Source organism: Paraphaeosphaeria sporulosa (assembly GCF_001642045.1).
Source record: "Paraphaeosphaeria sporulosa strain AP3s5-JAC2a unplaced genomic scaffold CC84scaffold_2, whole genome shotgun sequence".
NCBI classification, from domain to species: Eukaryota; Fungi; Ascomycota; class Dothideomycetes; order Pleosporales; family Didymosphaeriaceae; genus Paraphaeosphaeria; species Paraphaeosphaeria sporulosa.
Window position 1 is genome coordinate 1,923,269 of NW_017253361.1, and position 16,948 is coordinate 1,940,216.

The 16,948-nt window shown below is 51.7% G+C and overlaps 6 protein-coding genes across 6 annotated transcripts; 4 read left to right on the top strand and 2 right to left on the bottom strand.

The window, feature by feature from the left end:
* Positions 1-2,160: 2,160 nt before the first annotated feature.
* On the top strand, positions 2,161-4,734 carry CC84DRAFT_1184095 (MFS general substrate transporter; the record flags this gene model as incomplete). The annotated part of the gene is made up of 2 exons (XM_018180725.1): positions 2,161-3,526; positions 4,670-4,734. The coding sequence occupies 2 exons, from the start codon at positions 2,161-2,163 to the stop codon at positions 4,732-4,734; spliced, it is 1,431 nt and encodes a 476-aa protein (XP_018040275.1).
* Positions 4,735-5,641: 907 nt separating this feature from the next.
* On the bottom strand, positions 5,642-7,293 carry CC84DRAFT_456160 (uncharacterized protein). The gene has a single exon (XM_018186349.1). The coding sequence runs from the start codon at positions 7,253-7,255 to the stop codon at positions 5,993-5,995; it is 1,263 nt and encodes a 420-aa protein (XP_018040276.1). The 5' UTR covers positions 7,256-7,293; the 3' UTR covers positions 5,642-5,992.
* A 115-nt stretch (positions 7,294-7,408) lies between these two features.
* CC84DRAFT_1193541 (uncharacterized protein) lies at positions 7,409-8,316 on the top strand. The gene is made up of 2 exons (XM_018181311.1): positions 7,409-7,650; positions 7,705-8,316. Exons 1-2 carry the CDS (start codon positions 7,417-7,419, stop codon positions 8,308-8,310), a joined length of 840 nt encoding a protein of 279 aa, XP_018040277.1. The 5' UTR covers positions 7,409-7,416; the 3' UTR covers positions 8,311-8,316.
* Positions 8,317-9,348: 1,032 nt separating this feature from the next.
* Positions 9,349-10,539, top strand: CC84DRAFT_1255842 (uncharacterized protein; the record flags this gene model as incomplete). Its single annotated transcript, XM_018184575.1, has 3 exons — positions 9,349-9,493; positions 9,553-9,621; positions 9,677-10,539. The coding sequence occupies 3 exons, from the start codon at positions 9,349-9,351 to the stop codon at positions 10,537-10,539; spliced, it is 1,077 nt and encodes a 358-aa protein (XP_018040278.1).
* A 1,509-nt stretch (positions 10,540-12,048) lies between these two features.
* CC84DRAFT_1235858 (uncharacterized protein) lies at positions 12,049-13,688 on the top strand. The gene is made up of 2 exons (XM_018183864.1): positions 12,049-12,220; positions 12,283-13,688. The coding sequence occupies exons 1-2, from the start codon at positions 12,109-12,111 to the stop codon at positions 13,407-13,409; spliced, it is 1,239 nt and encodes a 412-aa protein (XP_018040279.1). The 5' UTR covers positions 12,049-12,108; the 3' UTR covers positions 13,410-13,688.
* A 1,225-nt stretch (positions 13,689-14,913) lies between these two features.
* Positions 14,914-16,201, bottom strand: CC84DRAFT_456341 (uncharacterized protein). Its single transcript, XM_018186350.1, has 2 exons — positions 15,417-16,201; positions 14,914-15,361 (listed from the first exon to the last, which is right to left on the bottom strand). The coding sequence occupies exons 1-2, from the start codon at positions 15,890-15,892 to the stop codon at positions 15,190-15,192; spliced, it is 648 nt and encodes a 215-aa protein (XP_018040280.1). The 5' UTR covers positions 15,893-16,201; the 3' UTR covers positions 14,914-15,189.
* Between the last annotated feature and the right edge of the window lie 747 nt (positions 16,202-16,948).

Consider the following 16,948-nt stretch of genomic DNA (forward strand, 5'->3'; position numbering starts at 1 on the left):
CAGCCACACTGACCGGATGGCGGGAGAGACATGCGAGAGGAGAATACTCCGGGCAGGCGTTAAAATTCGTTAAAATTCGAGATCAGCGCAGCCTGTCTTCTCGAATCTGTCGGCTCAGTCTTTGTCAGTGTGTTGGGGGTCCCCACCTAGAATGGCCTTTCCCCAAATTTGCCGCATCCAAACCTGGAGATAATCCCCAGACATTCACCATATGTCTGCCGATCTCGGCCAATTGGAAAAGCTTGGATGCTGAGCGAAATAACACCATCGGCCCATCTGAAAGCCTCTTCGGGCTCCAAGCGCGTCGAAACAGGCATAATTGCCGTACGTGCATCAACCACCTACCCTGCAGGCCAGGATCATCGCCCACTTTGCGGCGCAGGCTTGCTTCGCGCAACACGAAGCCACCAGCAATCCGTCGAAGCCTCATAACTAGGGTCCCATCAAAGGCACAATTACTTATGTCTATTTATCACACGTTGACATTGAAGACACCCATATCGTAAAACTTGGCCACTGAGAGTGCCGTTGGGTGCCATTCCATGTGTCAGATTGAGTCTTTCCGATAGACACTGCCATCGCAGTTTTGGTATTTCGAACCAGGCCAAGCTGCGCAATCAACATACTGGTGTCCAAACGGTCACACGAGATCACTTGCCCTTGCACAAAAAGAAACCTAAACGGACAGACACCGAGAGTATCCACTTCCCAAGTAATACCTGCAAGAGCGAATCACCCAGTGTAAGGCAGCCCACCGAGTGCTCGGCCAGCGTCTGAAACTTACATCTTCTCCGTGGATTTGACACCACCATGGGTTTAGATCTGACGATTCAAGAGGGCCCTCCCAATCCTTGTTTGGCTCAGGTGATCGTCTAAACTTGCAAAATTGTTTCAACTAGGCATCGAAGGAGGCTGGCGTAGGCTTGGGGCGGTCTACTTCTCCACGCAGCTCTTACGCCTCGCGTAGTCGTAACTCAAGTCTGGGCACAGAACTTTTCATCTCAACCGCCCATTGGACGAGCCCAAAGATCCTGGACAGCGCAACTGTTGAACGTCGAAAGAGGCGCAGCATTGAGCACCACGACCAGCCTGCATGCCGTGTTCGTGATTCGCCACTGTATGATAAGCGTAGTTCGCCCACGAGCGCCGGGCCTGCAATCGTTCACTGGGACGCATTGGCGCCTGGGGCCGGGGGGCAAGATCGAGGACCAGGGCGTCAGCCACAACGAATCAACGCATAGCTCCGATGTCGCGCATATTGACATCATTGGGGGAGGTCGCCTGGACCGTGACGTGCGGCTCAACAGCCGCGTTACTATCACCCAAAGAGGACAGATGCGGGCTTAGTTGAGGCTCTTCGCCTTGCATTCAATCACCCCACTCCGGAGAAGGGCCGATATGCATCTAGGGGCTGTTGCTGCACGCGGCACTATCGTGAGGCTCTTGTGTTCGAGGCCTAATGGCGCTGCATCGAACACCGCTAGAAGCAAGCTAGAAGTAGGTGTTGAGACTCTCACGCTAACTTGGTCTAGACATGGTCAACCAAACTATGCATGCGCATTTCGAATTCATGGAGAATTTATCACCAATAGCAGCTGTGAGGTTGACGCTCCACACACACAAACACACACACAAACGCTGACAGAAGTTCAAAAGGAGGAGAACTTCAATGATGCGCACGATGAAGATAGTTCCACAAGGCTCTACGATCACGCGGGCGAATGACCCATGCCATGCCCCAGACATGGACCCATATACGCAGCATGGAGTGGAGGCCTCCGTCCACGTATGCCTGGGGAGCCATTAGCGCACTCGCAGTCGAGGCGGGGTGCGGAGAGACTCTCGGGGTAGCATGAGACTAGCCATGCGCCAAGGATCCAGTCAACCCCAGTCCCTCCTACAGTAGCTCGGAGCTACTGCACTGGTGGTCAATCTGGATTCCGAACTACTCTGGCGTATCACGACTATGTGGTAGCCGCAAGGCTTGCAAGACCCTTTCGATGGCAGCTCAACTTGTATAAAGACATCATGGCTGTCCACTACTCTGGATCATCATCACTGCACATCACCATCACTCGTTCTCAAACACCACGCTTACTCATTTGACCTGAGTACAGCTCCAAGTCAATCTTCGACAGTCTAAGACCCAGAAGCACAACAATGGCTGGTGGTGGCATTCCCACGGATGTCCCTGGCGTTGCCGGAGGATATCTCAGCGGCAAGAAGCTCATCTACCCTCTGAGCTTGGTCATCTCCCTCTTCTTCCTTTGGGGTTTCTCTTACGGCCTCCTCGATGTACTCAACAAGCATTTCCAAACTGTCCTCGGTGTCACCCGTCTCGAATCTACCGGGCTCCAAGTCATGTATTTCGGTGGTGGCTACCTCTGCTTTTCTCCAGTTGCTGCTGAGGTCCTCAAACGCAAAGGCTACAAAGTCACGATTCTCATGGGTCTCACTCTCTACTCTCTAGGAGCCATCTTCTTCTGGCCAGTCGCTCACTTCTCTACCCCCACAAACGAGAAGGCTGCTTTCGGTGGATTCTTGGCTTGCACTTTCGTCATTGCCTGTGGTCTTGCTACCTTGGAAACCTCAGCCAACTCCTACGCTGTCGTTATCGGTCATCCGGCTACCGCTTCTGCTCGCCTCCAGTTCTGCCAGAGCTGGAATGGTGTGGCGTCCTTTACTGGTCCACTTATTGCTTCCAAGGCTTTCTTCTCCGGCGAAAATGCGAACTCCCTCACGAACGTGCAATACGTCTATCTTGCTGTAGCGTGCGCTGGTGTCGCCGTTGGTGTTCTCTTCTTCTTCTCGAAGTTGCCAGAAGTCTCAGAAGCCGCTGGACGTGCAGGATCCATCGTTGCTGGAGATTCTGAGGAGCTTGGTCTCCCCCTGGACCAGTATGGCAACATCATCGAGCAGAAGCCGCTGTACAAAGAGTACAACATGATTTTTGGCTTTGTCGCCCAGTTCGCCTACGTCGGTGCCCAGGTTACCATTGCCACCTTCTTCATCAACTACTCTACTGAGGCAGCTTCGTACACTTCAGAGGAGGGCGCTCGCCTGCTATCCTACGGTCTCATCGTTTTCACTGTCGGTCGCTTCATTGCAGCTGGTATTGCTTACTTCCTGGAGTCCAACTTCGTCCTCATGGTCTACGCCGCTGTCTGCATCGCCCTCTCAGCCTACGTCTCAAACGCTCACGGAACCTCTGGTGTCGCTTGCATCATCGTCATCTTCTTCTTCATGGCCCCGATGTACCCTAGCATCTTCACCATCGGAACTGCGAACCTTGGCCGCAACACCCGTCGTGGTGCCGGTATCCTTGTCATGGGTGTCTCTGGTGGCGCTGTTTTCCCACCCATTCAGGGTGCCATTGCCGATGCTGCTACCACGAAAATCTCCTACCTTGTCCCCATGGTCGGCTTCATCATCGTCCTGGCCTACGTCACCACCCACTGGATCCGCCACGGCATGCACATCCTCCGCGTCAAGGGCGAGAACGTAGTTGCCACCGCGCTCGAGGGCGGTGCTGTCGGCGGCGCTGTTCAGACTGTCCACTACGACGAGAAGCGTCTCTCTTTTGCCGAAGTTGAGCAAGTCCGCCGTTCCAGCCTCGCCGGTGCACCGGTCAACCCCATCACCGGCGGCTACCGCGTGGAGGCCGACCACCAGGCTGGCCTTGACCGTCGCAGCAGCATTACCGGGCGCATGAACGCCACATTCGGCGGGTACGACTTGAAGGGCGATCGCGAGGCAGTTGCCCAAAATACCACCAAGTAAACCACCTTGCGGGTGGTTTCGGAGTACGGGAGTGGAACAGATTGAGGGGCTTTGTCGTCGTTGTTGTTGTTGTTGTTGTTGTTGTTGTTGTTGTTGTTGTTGTTGTTGTTGTTGTTGTTGTTGTTGTTGTTGTTGTTGTACTTGCTTGTTTTATGGATACCTCTGACGCAATGATGTACGATTGATGCACTTTTTATATACCATGTTTCTTTTAGTCTCTAGAATGAATCAGGATATTCTTTACATTAAGCACTGAGCTTCCTGCATCCATGTGACCTACTTCGTGGCTTTGAATACGAGTGGAGCAGGTATGTCGGTGCTCTGCTTGTGTACTTACAGGTTGGCCGTTCCTTCCACATGCGAAGTAGACGGCCACTGTTAAGACAAAGCACAATGATAGAATGTGACTATTGGATTGGAAGCTATCCTGAGCAGAGGGGCGGTCCAGTATGTGTGGGAAAATGGGCTGGCGACGGTTCAAGTGCACGGATGCTGGTCACAAAAGAAAGGTCTATCCTATCCCTCTGGTCCCACTACAATCACCGGACTCGTTGATAACTCTATAGGAAGACCACAGCGACCGCCGCAGCCGCAACGACCAAGCCGCGGGACACAAACAGCATATCCGCTCCACCCTCGTTCTCAACGGGCTTTCCACTTCCACTCGCAGCTGGTGCGTTCTGCGTCGTGCTTCCGCTCGACGTGCCGTTGGAAGTAGATCCAGTAGCAAGAGGCTTTGCCTCCGGCACCAGGAGCGCCTGAAGTACAGCCAGTGCGCTGAACAACCCGCCGAGAGCGCCCTCCCCGTCGTCGACCTGCTTAGTCCATCGGAGCCCGCACTCGACCTCGTTGTCGTCCTCGCTGCAGACCTTCGCCGCCGCCTTCGCAGAGGCCTCGAGCACAGGCGTAAGCGAATCGGAGATGAAAGGCGCGGACGCGATGGCGCGGGCGTAGGAGCGGACGGCAAGACCCTTGAAGGCCTTCTGGTCGGTGTTGCACTTGCCATTCTTTTCGCAGGCAATTTCAAGCAGGACGTCATCCTCAACAAACACGTTTAGGGTGGCGTTAACAAATCCGTTGGTCGCCTTCTTCCACTTGTCGTTGCCCTTGGTCAGGTTCCACATATGGGCTGCGCCCTCCATGTATAGGCCATTGTTGTTGGACCACTGGATTTGGTTGACGCTGGTGCAATTCTCGGTCTCGTCAGCGCCATCGTAGACGTGGTATTTATCGTCCACGAGGCCGATGTCCTGTGCCCAGTTGAATGCTTTTTCGGCCCATTCGGAGTAGGTCGCATTGCCAGTGAACTTTGCGAGACGTGCAGCAAGCAGGAAGAAGTTTCCAGTGGAGATGGCGTTCTTGTATGTATACCCATTGTTGAACTGGTAGATCTGCCAGTTCAAGCCTCCATCGCAGGTCTCTTCGTTCCAACGCTGAACCTGGGTGTCGAAGACATTGGTGGCGAGTTGTACCCAGGTCAGATTTCCAATCTTGGAAGTCGAGAACCCGTTCTCAGCAGCTGACATGGCCGCAAGCCCCCAGGTGCTTTGTTCATCGTTACCAAGAGTCTTGGTCTGGTTGCTGGGCATGAACGCATCGAATTCGCCAAGCTGGTGTTCGAACCCTTCACCGAGAAGATCATCGTATTGTTTGTCGCCGGTCAAGGACGAATAATCCACTAGAGTTCCAAAGACGGCACCCGTCTCCCACCAGTAGTACGGATCAGAGAAAAGTCCGGGAATGAGTTCCTCTTTCAAATCATCTTTGTACAGTTTGACAATGCCTCCAGCGATCGTTTTCGCAGCGCTCTTGATTGAATCTAAATCGGGTTAGATCGATGTCGAAATTCGTTCTCCCCTGAAACATTACCCTGGTCCTTTACATCGATATCCAGAGCCGCGCCAGAGTGCGCAAAGAGAGATGTAGCGAGTGACAGAGACAATAAACAAATAAACATCTTGAACGAGTGACGTGAAGTTTTCCAGCTTTGGTACAGTCCGCACCCTGCGAGTCTCGTGGTTTTATTGTTCCAATCCTCGAGCTTGGCATCAGGCAACTACTCCTCCTGGGCCAATCACCCTGGTGACTTAAATTAGATTGGCCGCAGCCCATCTTGGAGCGCCGAAACCCGACTAGGCGACTCTGTTCTCTAACAAAGGATTTCTTGGGGGAGGCGGCTGAGTTGTCTTGCGGCCGTACTGGCCCTCGCAACCTACTGCCCGCTTCTGTGTTTTCGGATTTTCTCCATCAACGCTTCCGCTATGTCGCGTGCATAACTCGTGTCGTTAATGTCCCGTTTGTCGGCTCTGGTTTCTATGCCGCTCTCTTCAAGACCATTCTTGATTGCATTGAACATGGCCTCATCTGCAGAAGGATCCGCAAATGGCCCCTCGGGCGTTGAGATCATGCTGATGCCACCTTTGGGCAACCATACTTCAATCATCGCCGGATCCCGGGCGTGCTGCTTTAGCTGAGAAGCAATGAATCGTCCGACCTCCCTTGCCTCCTCCTGAGACGTTCTCATCAACGTCACCATTGGATTGTGTTCGTACAACTTCCGAGACTTGTAACGCTCGGGTACTGTGTTCTTGGGTCCAAAGTTAGACATATCAGTCGCTCCTACAGAGACTATGTTGGGTATACCGGCCTTGGCAGCTGCTTCAAGGCGTTCATTACCGGCGCTCATTACACCGCCTGTGAGTAGATCGCAGACTTCTGTGGTGGTGAGGTCGAGCACCGCGTCAAGTCCGCCTTCCCTGACTAACCGTTCCATGGCTTTACCTCCGTGGCCCGTCGCGTGGAAAACGTAAATCTCAACATTGTGTTCTGACTCAAGATGTTTGCGAATCGCGTCCACTCCAGGGGTGGTGACACCAAACATTGTGATGCCTACCCTGATTTTTGCCTCGGTTGTATTTGCTTGACGTCGTCCTGCGTAGGAGCATGCCATACCCGCAATGGCTGCAGCCGCATTGCTGAGAACATTACGCAATACCCCATTCAGTCCAGCAACGTCTACAACCGAGTACATCAATGTAATGTCCGTCTCTTCAACAATAGGCCCAGTGTCGCCGCTTGCAACCGTCGAGACAATCAATTTCGGGAAGCCAATGGGAAGCGCATCTCTCATCACGGCTGCAGCGAGCGAGGTTCCTCCCGATCCTCCAGCAGATATGATACCGTCAATGCAGGTGCCATCGAACTCTTGATGCAGGTCCCTCACTAACGCCGTAGCGAAGCTTGCCATTGTCTTGATGAGCTCGCCACGTGGCAAGTCGTCGACATTTCGACCGTTGCCATAGCTCTCGATCAATTTGCTGTGTGTATACTTGATAGCCTCATGCTGGGTTTCGCATCGTCCAACGTCTGCCAAGCTGACGCCAACGTTCGGATCCGCTTCTTCGATGGCTGTGCGGAGAAATAAGAGTTCGTCTAGCTTCGTGTCGCAAGTTCCTAGAAGAAGAACGTGTACCATGGTGGCGACTGAGATACTATAATCATCCAAATGTTGGGCGACGCGTATGTTTGCATGTGTAGTAGTCATGCCAGCAGCCCCGCCAGGTGTACGATGACGTCATCGTCTACTGCATTGGTGGCAGGCGCACAAATGAAGACACACTGCAACTCAACACAATCATGGCGCCCCCTAACGATCGCAAAGAGATACTGGACAACCTACGAAAGTTGATATCAGATGGCACTGTCATTGTTGGTGCAGGCGCTGGCATCGGTCTGTCGGCCAAGTTCATTGAGCAGGGTGGTGGGGACTTGATCATCATCTACAACAGCGGTCGGTTTCGCATGGCAGGCAGGGGCTCTTTGGCTGGTCTGATGCCTTATGGGAACGCAAATGACGTCGTTTTGGAGATGGTGGGTTCATATCGATTAGACCCGTTATAGCAGGTTGCTTACGACCTTTCCCAGGCAAACGAAGTCTTGCCCGTTGTGAAGAGGACGCCGGTTCTTGCGGGAGTATGCGCCACTGATCCCTTCCGCGATATAGATCGCTTCCTCAAACAGTTGAAAGACATTGGGTTTGCGGGTATCCAAAACTTCCCGACAGTCGGTCTCATAGACGGCCAATTTCGACAAAATCTAGAAGAGACTGGAATGGGCTACGACGCGGAGGTCGAGCTGGTGCAGAAGGCACGTGCGCTCGATCTCATCACTACGCCGTACGTCTTCAACGTCGAAGAAGCGAAGAAGATGAGCGAGGCTGGTGCGGATATCATCGTTGCGCATATGGGTTTGACCACTTCTGGATCCATCGGTGCAACGAGCGGGAAGAGCTTAGAAGACTGCGTCAAGCTAATACAAGAGATTCGAGACGAAGCTATCAAGGCCAATCCGGATGTCATAGTACTATGCCACGGAGGTCCAATTGCTGCGCCGGAAGATGCAGAGTATGTAATATCTCGAACTAAGGGCGTACATGGCTTTTACGGCGCGAGCTCGATGGAACGTCTGCCGGTGGAAGAGGCTATTACGAACATCACTAAGACATTCAAGAACTTGAAACCTAGCGCATAGGATACCAAATTACAGGCTAAAAACACTTTACGCAGCCCTTTATCTTCTTCCCATATGCCCTCGAGATGAGATGAGATATAATCAAGAGATGACTGTTGAACGCAGCCTGAACCCACAAGATTCAGAAGTTCTAATGTCCAGCACATTTTCGTTATTTGCTTCCACCAGGCACGGTTCTCACACCCGAGGGTACGGGAGAATTCGCAGTACGATCTGCGTTTCTGCATTATGCCCATAGACTGCTGCGTACGATCCGGCCCTATCGGGACCTAGCTACCCACACGCATTTGGTAAAAGCTGGGCGACTTCCGCAGTGAGCCCGTTGAAATGAGTTGCAACGGGGGAGATGCTAGGCAGTCTCTCTATTGCCGTAGCGCTTACGTGCAACTAGGGCTAAAGCATTGCTTGTCTTTGCCCTGGGTACGATTTTGGTAAGAACCTTCAAGCTAAGTCACCTCAAGCTTCCAAACGTCGTATCGATGGCCGTGGATCGAATAATGGAGCTTCGGAGTTGTGCTACTCCTGTGCTCTAGCTTGAGTCACTGGATGTATTCGCGACGACTTTTCGGTGCTGTGGGAAACGAAGTAATTATCCGAGTTTGCGTCGACAGTCTAGCTGTCTTGCCTATCTGCGGTTTTAAACGTACTTGACATGAACGCTTTTCAACCCGCCGCCGCTGTCTTGCCCTCTTCTCATTATCCTCTTTCGGAAACTCCCGTGGAAAGGTCAGAGCGCGCTAGGGGTGTCTCGTGCTCCCAGAAACACGACCTCGTATTCTACTTTGTGCCTTGCTCTCTTAAACTCTATCTCTTTGCCTCAACACTAGCTTCATCTGCAACGACCGAGAGAACCATCTAATCTGGTAAGTGACCTCGACCAATATATGCTGAAGCCACTGATGAGTCTTTTTAGGCAGAGCTATTTCGACGAGAGAAAAAATGCAAGTCATCCTGACTGCGGGTTGCCTTGTCTTAGAACGCGGTTCACTGATTTTTTGCTCCGACTTACACCATACAGAACACGCTGTCCCGGCCACCATGAGCTACTTGTCTGTATCTGGATCTGCGCGCTTGCCCAGTGCCTCGCGGAGCGCAGGCATAACCCACATCGCACGCACAGCCTCAGACAGTGACACTTCAAGTGATGAGTCGCTAGAAACTCAAGATGCTGGAGAAGATGGTGGTAAGCACATGATACTGAAGTTTTCTTGACACAATATAGAAATGCTCACAGTGCAACAGCTACTGATCTCGCCCTGGACTTTGATGAGGAACACATTGATGTTGGCAGCGAGGACGTGATTACAATTGGTGAGCAAGCTTGCTACACAGAGTTCTTGGGACCCGCCAACTAACTTTGGAAAAGGCAGCAGCTCACCTAGAAATATCGCCAACGATATCCCTGATGAAGCTTCTGAAGAGGATTCGTCGGATACCCAACGTCGCGCTGTGCTGAAGAAGGCCAAGAAGGCAGCGAAGAAGATGGGAAAGAAGAACCGCTTGTTCGTCGCCAACGAGAAGTCACATCACGCGTGGACCATGTCCACCTTCAAAAACAAGCTTGGAATTACTGGGATGGAAGCCTTCTTGAGCCATCCAGAGTTTGGAATTGACGTTGCCACCGAGTTTCCGTTGAAAACGAAGACGGACACCCCGTTCTACGATAACGAAAACAACCCTATCAGCCGCGCTGAAGCTTTGGGAACAAAGTGTCACGAAATGCATGAGATACTCATCGACTCTCACAAAGCTGCCATGGCTGAAGAAGCGTCTCGTAAGGCGGAAGCAAAGCGGGTTTTTGAAGGGCATCGCCACGACCTCCCGGACGCCGTGGCTCCTGACAGCCACCAAACTATGCTGGCTCGGATCAACCTGCAGGCTATCAGGGACCACGCCTCGACCCAGATTAACGCCGCTTACAACAACAAACTAGAATCGGCAGCTGAGCTCACAGAGCCGGAGCTTGGTAGCGACAAATTGCCACTTGTCTCGGCTACCGTGCAACGCCTCGTCTACAAGGTCGTCGACGCCCAGATTCGCGGCAACAGACTTCGAGCCCTTCACGTCTCTGAGTCTGGGGATCGTCGGTTCCAGATACCAGTGGAGCATGGGCAGTTGCGATTCCGGCTGAGGGATGAGCTGCAGAAAACTCTGACCTTGGAGGACGACGTTGATGTAGCGGCTATTGCTACAAAGCTCGTGGTGCAGGAGTTCCCTCCGCAGCTGTGAGAGCCGGTTCTGAGCTTATACTTGATAGCTCGTTGACTACTGATGTACTAGCGAACGCTTTACCTCCCTTCGGTGCTTTCTCAGCAAAGATCTGAAAAACTGGGGTTGCTCTCGACAGCTTTGGTTGCCAGAGGGAGCAGCCAACAAAGGAAGAATACCATTGTTGGTAGACCCTTGGAAAACTATACACGGAGGCTTGGATCAAACATTCGTTCAAATCATTGCGTAGCATAAGTCAACCTCACTGAATCAGTCTGCGTTGGAAACTTTAGCCTGCTTAGTTGATGCCACAAGAATTATGTTTATCATCTTCAGTGAACAGAATGGAGTGGCTGGAATACAACTGAACCCAACGTCACAATGGATGCCGTACTAGCGCGACATGTAAAAGCGGAGGAGTGGTTTGCGTATGTTTCCCTTTTCGCAAGCAGATGAATGGAGCCAATCTTGAATACTGTCTTTTCAGTCATAGGGTTGCTTTGTATAGCAGGCTCGGTGAAATAAACATGACGTGCCCATAGATCCTCAACCTCCGTGAAAAAAAAACTCTAGGTCGGCAAGGTGCCCGTGTGAAAGTTGCTAGCCGCGAGCGTAGGCAATGCGGTCATAAGGACCAGTTACTCTCATCTCGCCTCAGCGCGCTTCTCTCAACCGGATTTCAAAACCACTGGCACACACGCCTCCGGACCGTTCGCATACGTCAAGAGCACGGCGCAGACACCGAGGAAGATATTGCTGGCATTACATCTGAGACTCACAAACATCGTGCAGAACTTATCCCTGAGCTGCGAAGTGCTGTGCACTGGTTAAAAGGCCAGAATTCGGTGCAAATATCGTGTCAGTTGGTTCTGCAAGAGTTTTCTGCAAACGTTTAAGGTCCGAGAAGGTATTTTTGCTCTCCGATATCTTTCGATATCCCGTGAACGGCGTCTGGCTTTGTGGAACGATGACTTGCTATGAAGGACTTTGGTGTTCATTTGCTTCTTAGGCTGTTTTCCCTCAGTGCACAGTCAATTTGTTTGTAACTGGAGTATGATATTCAAGGATAATGTTAGGCGTACCTATGGGGTCACGATACGATGTATACATTGTATTGACAGACACGTACATAAAGTCAGAAACTCGCGTTTTACGGACGATGGCTGTAAATTGGTTAGATGTTGTTATCTTGCTTGACTCTATGGTACCTATTATAAACAAAACTTTCAGCTTATGACGTAAAGGATATGGGCTCCACCGCTGCGCTACACAGTGAAGGACTGGTGACTCGACCTCGAATGGCAGCTATAAACGGTATTCCGGAGGAACTGAAACTCCGAGTTGCTGTATTCACTTAAGCTAGTAAAGCGGCTCTGTGCCCGCACCTTCCTGACTGTTGACCAATTCCTAGCGCTCATAAAGCTAGATTGACCTGATACAAAGCACACTTCCCGCTGCGAGACCAACCTCGCAAACACAGCGCCATGGTCGTCTAGACGCAATTATACCCTCGTCGAGTGAGTTTAGGTTGCGTTCTGATACGCGCGACGTCTAAGTTCTAAACCATCCGGGAGCGACCAACTTAAGAAGATGGATCACAACATCTTTGGCACCATGTCTTCGATTGGACACAGCACTGACTCGCGCTATATCAACGCTCGCGAACAATCCGGAGAACGCGACCAAAGCGAAGCTATCCCTGGTGAGCGAGCAGTCTACCATGAGTATTTGAATCGTCAAGCGGTTCCATTGACAAGCAAACAGCATTGGGTCTACCGCACCATCACCCAGACTTGCAACATGCATCGACAAACACACGCCCCGCAAATCGACAAGCGCCGGTTGCTGTATCTACCCCTGCCAAGAAGCAGAAGTTGGGCAAGAACAATGAGAACAAGAAGAATAGGATGATGGGCAAGAAAGGAGAAGATGAGGGATTCATCCCCAACTGGGAGCGCATGCAGCCTTACGCTATGTCTACATTGCGCAACAAAGTCGCCAGTACCAAGATCATCAGGTACTTAGAGGCTCAAGGTGTCGACATTTCCCAGGAGTTTCCGACGATCGATATAACCTACAACGGCAAGAAAACGACCCGGGCTGAGGCTATGGCAATGAGAGCTCAAGAGCTTCATCAAGCCAATATCGACCGGAAGAACGCGGGAGGTCAGCTGTCAGCCACGGCTCATGACCTGTCCCGAGAGCCACTTCGCAACGTCTCTCCTATGCCGAACGACCAGGGCGTAATCTCAACGACCGGTGGCGGTGACTCCGAGGTCGAGGTCCTGAACGCGGTTGAATCTCAGAGCGAGGTCGGGTCTCAAAACGAAGCCGTATTCCAGCGCGAGGCTAGTTCCGACCAGAACATGAATGTATGCGAGACTGACCATGTCAAGGACCAGAACGTTGACGAAGACTTGAAACAGGTTGGAGTTGAAAACTTACGTGGGAGCAATGCCTATGACAACCGCCCAGCTGGTGCACACAATATCAATAGCGAGGACTCAGAGCCCACGATCGTCTCCTACACCCGCGCGGCCCTTCGCACGCTCAAGGAGGCTGCGTCTAAGTCAAGCTCCAACTCTCCTGAATTGGTTTACGACGATTCCATGCACCCGATCATCTCTTTCAAAGCGCAGTGGGCCATCTTTCGCCTGATTGGAAGGGAGAACAACAAATTGGTCTTCGAGCGAGAAGCTGTTGATCGCTCCCTGCACGTCTGCCACCAGCTTCTACCCAAGAAGGGACACAACGCTTGCCAGGCAGATCGCTACAAGGTTGCAGGTGAGCTTGCGCAAGACTTCTACCGGGAGGGTGGTGTGGCAAATTGGGGTATGGCGGTTGCCATGGCCAAGAAGCTGATTGATGAGGAGTTCGGCCCAAACATCTAAAGGGTCAGGCTTTCGTCTTAATCGTGCAATCTAGGAATCCCGCCTGCGTCATGGATGACTGTTAAGGAGAGAGTGTAAGGTGTTAGCATGTTCACGGCTTTGTTCATCCCGGTGAGCACCTATACTGATTTATGCATGTTTTCCCTGGAATAGCGATTGCGGTCTTGGGTCTCAGTTTCATTACGAACCTGAAAATCGGCTCGGTGTTTGCTCAGTAAAGGTGCTTTTTCTTTCTGTTACTGGTTTAGCATGAAATGGATACCCGCGCTTGATTTATCTTCTGGGCATGAGTAATACGAATCTCTGTTTGTTTAATAAAGCAACATTTCGGTTCCAAGCTTAATCTAATCGGGTGCCTCGGCAAAGTGACTTATTTAGACACAACGTGGTTCTATCCTGCTGCCTAGCTAACGCCTTACCTTTTATTGATTGTAGGTGTCTGACTGGCTATCTTGCGGAACGTTAACTAGAGCCCGGGATTCAGAATAGGAGTATAACTACAGCACTAGATCTAGGTCAACCAGTGAGACCCTTCGATCCCCGACGGTGCCCTCAGAGAGCCAATCGCAGGTAAAGACCAGAGCCCTCAGCCTGTATAGATAGCGTATGAAGAGTGTGATTTCTGCCACGGCTAATGTATACTGACTTTATAATGAGATTCACGAGGTATTTTTTCGGCCTTAGGCCTCCGAATCTTGAGCGATAGGCCTTTTGCCTTGATCGACCTCCGCAGCATGCAAATATAGACCAGAAGCTTGCGACCAAACTAGATTTGCAGTTTTAGAACCGTCGCCCTGCCCTGAGCACAAATCTATTGGAGGCACGTCTCGCTGACGCAAAGCCCATGGTAAGGTGACGATGGAATTGTATCTCTCAGGTTGATTTTGGGCCATCCCAGACTATTTCCGAAGCACAAGAACGTGAATTCAAACTACTTGACAGTTCTTCTCATGTTATTTCAGAGTCCACTACTAACGAGCTGCATCCGCCCGATTGCTGTTTTGAAACGAGGATCCGCGCCCAAATTTTGTACTACGCCGCGACCTGGGAATCAGTTCTCGTCGTTCCTACTTGAACCCGTCACGTTTCAGACTGCCGTGCTGTGACGACCACCATGTCTTCCCGAATGTAAACCAGCACGGTATCAACATGCATCTAGAGAGTATGACCACGAAGCTGGCCGACATGTCAAAACAAGATACCCTCCAAAGCGGCACCCATATGCACATGGAATTCAATGTACTTAGATAGTCCTATGGAAGGCTATGCCACCAGATGCAAGACGCCGCGGAGGCAGACGATCCAGATCGAGTAGTGTACAACTGAACACGATGAATGATGCGAGGCAGTTGCTGGCTAAAGCGTGGGTTACGAAGAATTGACGCGTCGGCTAGAGGAACTCATACGTTACAGGGAGGAAGCCAAAGAGAAGAGGGACTGGGGTAAGCAAAAACACGCGTGGGACAGGAGCAGGTTGGTCCGCTTCCTTCACTCTGGCTATTATCGGCAGCACAGAAAGGGGAACTCCAGTCATGCGCCTCCTGACCGTTTGTCAACATCGGCCCGTCTAACGTTTGTGCGCATGTGTAATCTGTAAGTGGCATACAGTTGGGCCGGTATCTTCTTGCCTTGCCCATCAGCTCGGTCATCTCGTTGTGGATCTTGGGGTTCTCGTGTTGAAAGCATAGAATTAAACAAAAGGGTATATAGCAATCCGTCATCGATCCAACTCATAGCTCGTTAAGTCACCGCCTCTCCTCCTCGCCCGAATTCAGATTCGTCACCGGCACTTGAACGATCCAATGTCCGATATCCAGTCTTTCTGCAGCAGCGGCACTACTCCGTTGCTGGCGAGCTCCTCGTCTTCGTCCTGCGCATCCCAGTTGACCACAAATTCTTTGACGTGTTTGAACGAGTCCTCTTCCTTCGTCTCGCAATCTTGTACACCGCGTCTAAATCGTAGAATTAGCATGTGTTCTCTCCTTTCAAGCGTCGATGAGAGCGTACCGATAGACGGTGCAAGCACTAAAGCGTCCCTCGAACATTCCCGGCTCCGCAATACTCAAGACTCTTTGTTCCTCGATCTTTGTGCAGCCTTGGGTGTACGCATACGAAGCGCAATCCCGCAGATCGGCGCCGGAGCAGAATCGCATCTGCATGTTCGGAATTGGTGGCGATGCAGATGCCTCAGCCATGAGCATTGCAATGTTCTCCAGCATCGACTGTTCTGCGTGTTTTGCTTGCTTCGTGTGCTTGGCGTGCATGGTCCCGTGCGGATGTCGGTATCCCGTTTGATATTGTGCAAGAGAAGATGTAGATGGTGAGAAATGACTGCAATGCGACATCATGTATACGACGCCGAGCGGAAGGGCGAGGAAAGCGGCGAGTGTAAGAAGCGCGCGGTGCGAGCTCATAGCCGGCGCTTTGTTGTTGTCGCTGTTGTCGTGTTGGGCGCCATCGCCGGCGGGTGGGGTAGTCTTCATAGCTTCGGGTGCAGCCTAATCTGCGATTATGATATGCTGTGTATCGGACTGAAACAAAACGACACGGCGCGCGAAGAACAACAGTGACAGTGGGTTGGTAGGAACTCAGACGCGCAAAGAAAGAGGCATGAAGAGGAAGGCACGCATGACATATACCCGCCCAACGCCGCCGCCTGTCCTCTCGTATGCATCCTCGTATCGTCTATCGCGTCCTGCCCAGGCTTACTCGGATCCTTTTTCGCTAGATTAGCCCTCTCGAGGTCTCGATGCGTATGCGGTGGGGGCTCGCTTCAGGGGTTGCAGCCAGGATGTGGTCCTATCACTGGATGGCCTGAAATAGACAATATCCACTAGTGCTTGGAAGGTTAGCTTCCCGGGTGGCTGGAATCATTAAGAGCTGAGGTGCAAATGATGCCTGCAGCCTGATTTGAACTTTCATGGTGAGATTCCAAAGTTGGGCGTCTTCTGATGACTCGTGTGGCGAATAAGGAATATAAGGTTGCAGCGATGATCTGGGCAAGTGCTTTACGTATACCGTTTTCGGCCCTTTCCAAATTCTTTGGTCGCGGTTTCCTGTGCCTGGGTACACCCGTGCCAGTGAAGTTTCCAAGGAGTATATATGCGGCGCGCGTATCCATTCTTTCGAACATGTGAACTGGTGGTTGCGGAGGCTGAGAGGTCTGAGGACGTTCGGCCGAGAGCGAGAATATTATGCACCATCGACTTTGCAAAGATTACTATCGAAAAATGCCATAGGCGACGTGCGCTATCGAGCCGCATACCCGGGGTTGTCAGATTTCTTAGGTGCCGGCGACCCGTCCTTGTCCTGCCTTACTCTGTGATTGGACATTCCCTCGATCTTAGCGAGCCTTGCGTCCGTAAGACTGCCACCATACGTTCAATGTAATCAAAGGATGCAACTTCCCACTTTCCTGCAGTACAGCCTCTAGACATAGCCCCCAGCCACAGATCCTTCAACACGCCAAGGACGACGTAATCTTGCCCTACTCGACTTGAAAGGATTGGTACCTAGGTTCACAGTGAGCGTACCTAAAT